The sequence below is a fragment of the Octodon degus genome, unplaced genomic scaffold (assembly GCF_000260255.1).
Source record: "Octodon degus isolate 3935 unplaced genomic scaffold, OctDeg1.0 scaffold00237, whole genome shotgun sequence".
Taxonomy (NCBI): Eukaryota; Metazoa; Chordata; class Mammalia; order Rodentia; family Octodontidae; genus Octodon; species Octodon degus.
In genome coordinates this window covers 941465-944263 of record NW_004524813.1, presented here as the reverse complement: position 1 = coordinate 944263, position 2799 = coordinate 941465, and the positions used below count along the sequence as shown (strand labels likewise).

General features: G+C 52.4%; 1 protein-coding gene across 1 annotated transcript in view; it reads left to right on the top strand.

Moving 5' to 3' along the window:
* LOC101565073 (ephrin type-A receptor 6) overlaps positions 1-2799 on the top strand; it is a 1186195-nt gene that overhangs the window by 767056 nt on the left and 416340 nt on the right. Inside the window, 3 exon segments of the mRNA XM_012512596.2 lie at positions 565-798; positions 1138-1209; positions 1319-1542. Of these exon segments, the coding sequence (XP_012368050.1) occupies positions 565-798; positions 1138-1209; positions 1319-1542 (530 nt within the window).

The following is a 2799-nucleotide window of genomic DNA, read 5'->3' as shown; positions in this document are numbered from 1 at the left end:
GTGGCCTTAGAGGAGCACAGTGAGAAGGTGCACACCTGTTGGGGCAGGCTTTCAGAGAAGAGATGCCCTAACACTGAGGGAAGGTTGGCCATGCAGTGGTGAGGGCAGCCAAGGGCAGGGTGAGGGCTTGGGCGTCTTCTGCTCTCTCCAGGACTGGAGACCAGCGTGCCGGCAGGTGCACAGCACACGACAGCGTGGAGCGTTCTCTTAAATGGAAAAATCCCGCCAGAGCTGAGGTCCACAATGTGTGGGCCCCACACCTAAGCACGGGAAACACCTGAGAGGGTCTTGTTCTGGATCTACACCTTAGAGCACTCTCCACTGCTAACAGCACGGTACGGGTAAGCTATAAAGGCGGAGATTTACTTCGGCCGTAGTTAAGGTTCAAGGTGAAGGGCCTGCACCTTGTGAGAGCCTTGCGGCTGGCAGAGTCCTGGACAGCGCAGAGCATCGCATCCCCAGAGAGTGCGGAGACACTTAGGCTAGCTGGCTTTTCCAGCAAACTCACTCTCAGTTAACCCAGTGAACCTCCTAAAGCTCCGACACGGCCACTCCTCCTAATAGCTCATTGGGACACTGAATTTCAAAGTCAGTTCCAGAGGCAGCAAACCACATTCCAGCCATTGCAGCCTTCTAAGGCTCTGGCGCAGGACTCCGCACCCTGCTGCAATCAGGCCTTCGTGGGATTCGGCTGCGCTCTAGAGAACGAGGTCGCATCAGCGAGGGCTACGTCAGGGGAGGACAGTGGTGAGAACGACGAGCTTAGCACGGCAAATACGAGGTTTCGGAATGCCGATGGCCCAGCCACGCTGTTGTGTGTCTTGCTACTGAGGCTAAAGCTTTCTGGGTTCCTATTCTTCTTCTATCTCTCTTAGCTGTGGAGACGCAAGAGCCTGCCTGAGTGAGCTCTCACGGACGACTTCTCCAGCACCACTGTAACACATCTGATTATTTTCTCACCTTCATTTTATCCACACTAAAAATAAAACCCTCCAAATATCCTCCTTACTGTCAGTCCTAGAGCTGTCACAACTTCCATATTCCCTAAAGACTGAGATTTAAGAATTCTCCTAGCGAACGCGCTGAGATCTAAGGAATTACCGATTTAAATTCTAATTCATGCTTGCTCTCTGACAGCGTGTAAGGCCGCATATCTCTCCTTGACAGTTCATATTCGGTCTCTGGACTTTCCAGACATGATGAATTACGGTTGGCTCAACAGAGCCTCTGAGAAAATTGCAGCTAAGCTGGCTGTCCCATGTCCAAGCTTAAAAGAAAACTGGCCAGTTGCAGAAACCCTGGAAATTAAGTTATCTAGGCCTTAGAGGTCGAGCTGATAATCCGCGATGCAAGCCGGACACCAAGAGCGAGCGGCGTGCCAAGGAGGAGCCGCTGTGCTGCTTCACCGCGGCGCCAGCGTCCTGCAGCTCCTCGGTGAGAGCAGGACGACACACTCAGCTGTGTGGCGTGGGACTGTGTCTCTTGCTTCATGAGGGCGCAGCTCTTCAGGCTTCAGGATGCTGTCAGTTAAATGAAGAGAATGTGGGCCGGCCAGGTAGCTCAGCCCCTGCTTAGACAGACTCAGGCACGGAGGTTCGATCCCGGGTGTGCCGAGCAGCGAGCGAGGCTGGGCGAGGGGGCGCGGGCCTGTCATCCTGCACGTGCGCGGCTGGAAAGAGGAGACTCCAGGAGTCTGATCTACATAGTGAGACCCTGTAGGCCCTGTACGAAATACGTGATAAATAAATACATAGAATTGCCGTGTTGTCCTCCCTGCTATAAAAACTGAAAATTTCTAGTAATTAGAAGCTTTAGCTACACTAGTGTGAAATGCAAACTTTCCTACTGTTCTAGAATTAGGGCGAAAAGAAGGTAATTTCATTAAGTTAACTCCTCCCAGGGAAACTAGAAATTTATTCATGGGTTTGTATTCACCTGCTCAACAAATATCTGTGAGAACTTCGTACCAAATGCTGCTCTGCCTGCTGTGGCTATAAAGTAGACAGCAATCCCTGCCGTCCGCACTCGCGCTCCGGGAAGGCCGAAGGACGAGGGGCTCGCACGCCTGGCCCGCGGGTCCCAGCCGGGCGGTCCGCCCTCAGCCCAGCCAGCGCGTCGCTCTGCTGACAGCGTTCCTCAAGGGCCGCGCCGAGCTCCCGGGCCTGCGAGGTTTCCCTGAAGGTGAACTCCGCGTCTGGCCATCGCGCTTCCTCCTTCTCCCCAGAACACCACGCTGAGGTCAGCCCTGGTCAGCCTTGCTGCGTGCAAGGCTCTGCTGCGTACTCGTCTGTGTCCCAGTAAAATCCACTTAAGCCAGATGCCGAACAATACTCAAAGAGAGTAAAGCTGAGAATGGGAACAAGGAGTGCCTCCCCGCGGCGTGCGAAGGTTCTTGGTGGGAGGCCCACCGGGCCTACTGCAGGACCAGATAGCTCAGTGGCACAAGTGCCTGTCTGGTAAGCGCAAGATCCTGAGTTCGATCCCCAGTACCTCAAAAAAAATACCAAAACATCTCTGTGAAGTACTTGGTGGACTATCCAGCAGTCACGTAATTAGAGCTCATTAACTCATGCATCTATTGTAAAGATGAAGGATGGTATATACGAAGTGCTTAGAACTATGTTCATGCAAGCATGCTATAGTTGTTTTCTATAATAATCACTCCCCTTATTCTGAATGGGACTCCTTCGTTGAGTGCATCATGATTTGGGGGGAGCTGTCATGTACTGGGAGTCAGACAAGACTGACTGAGAAAGAAAAGGAAAAGAACATAATTCTTCTTTATCACACCAGTTTTCT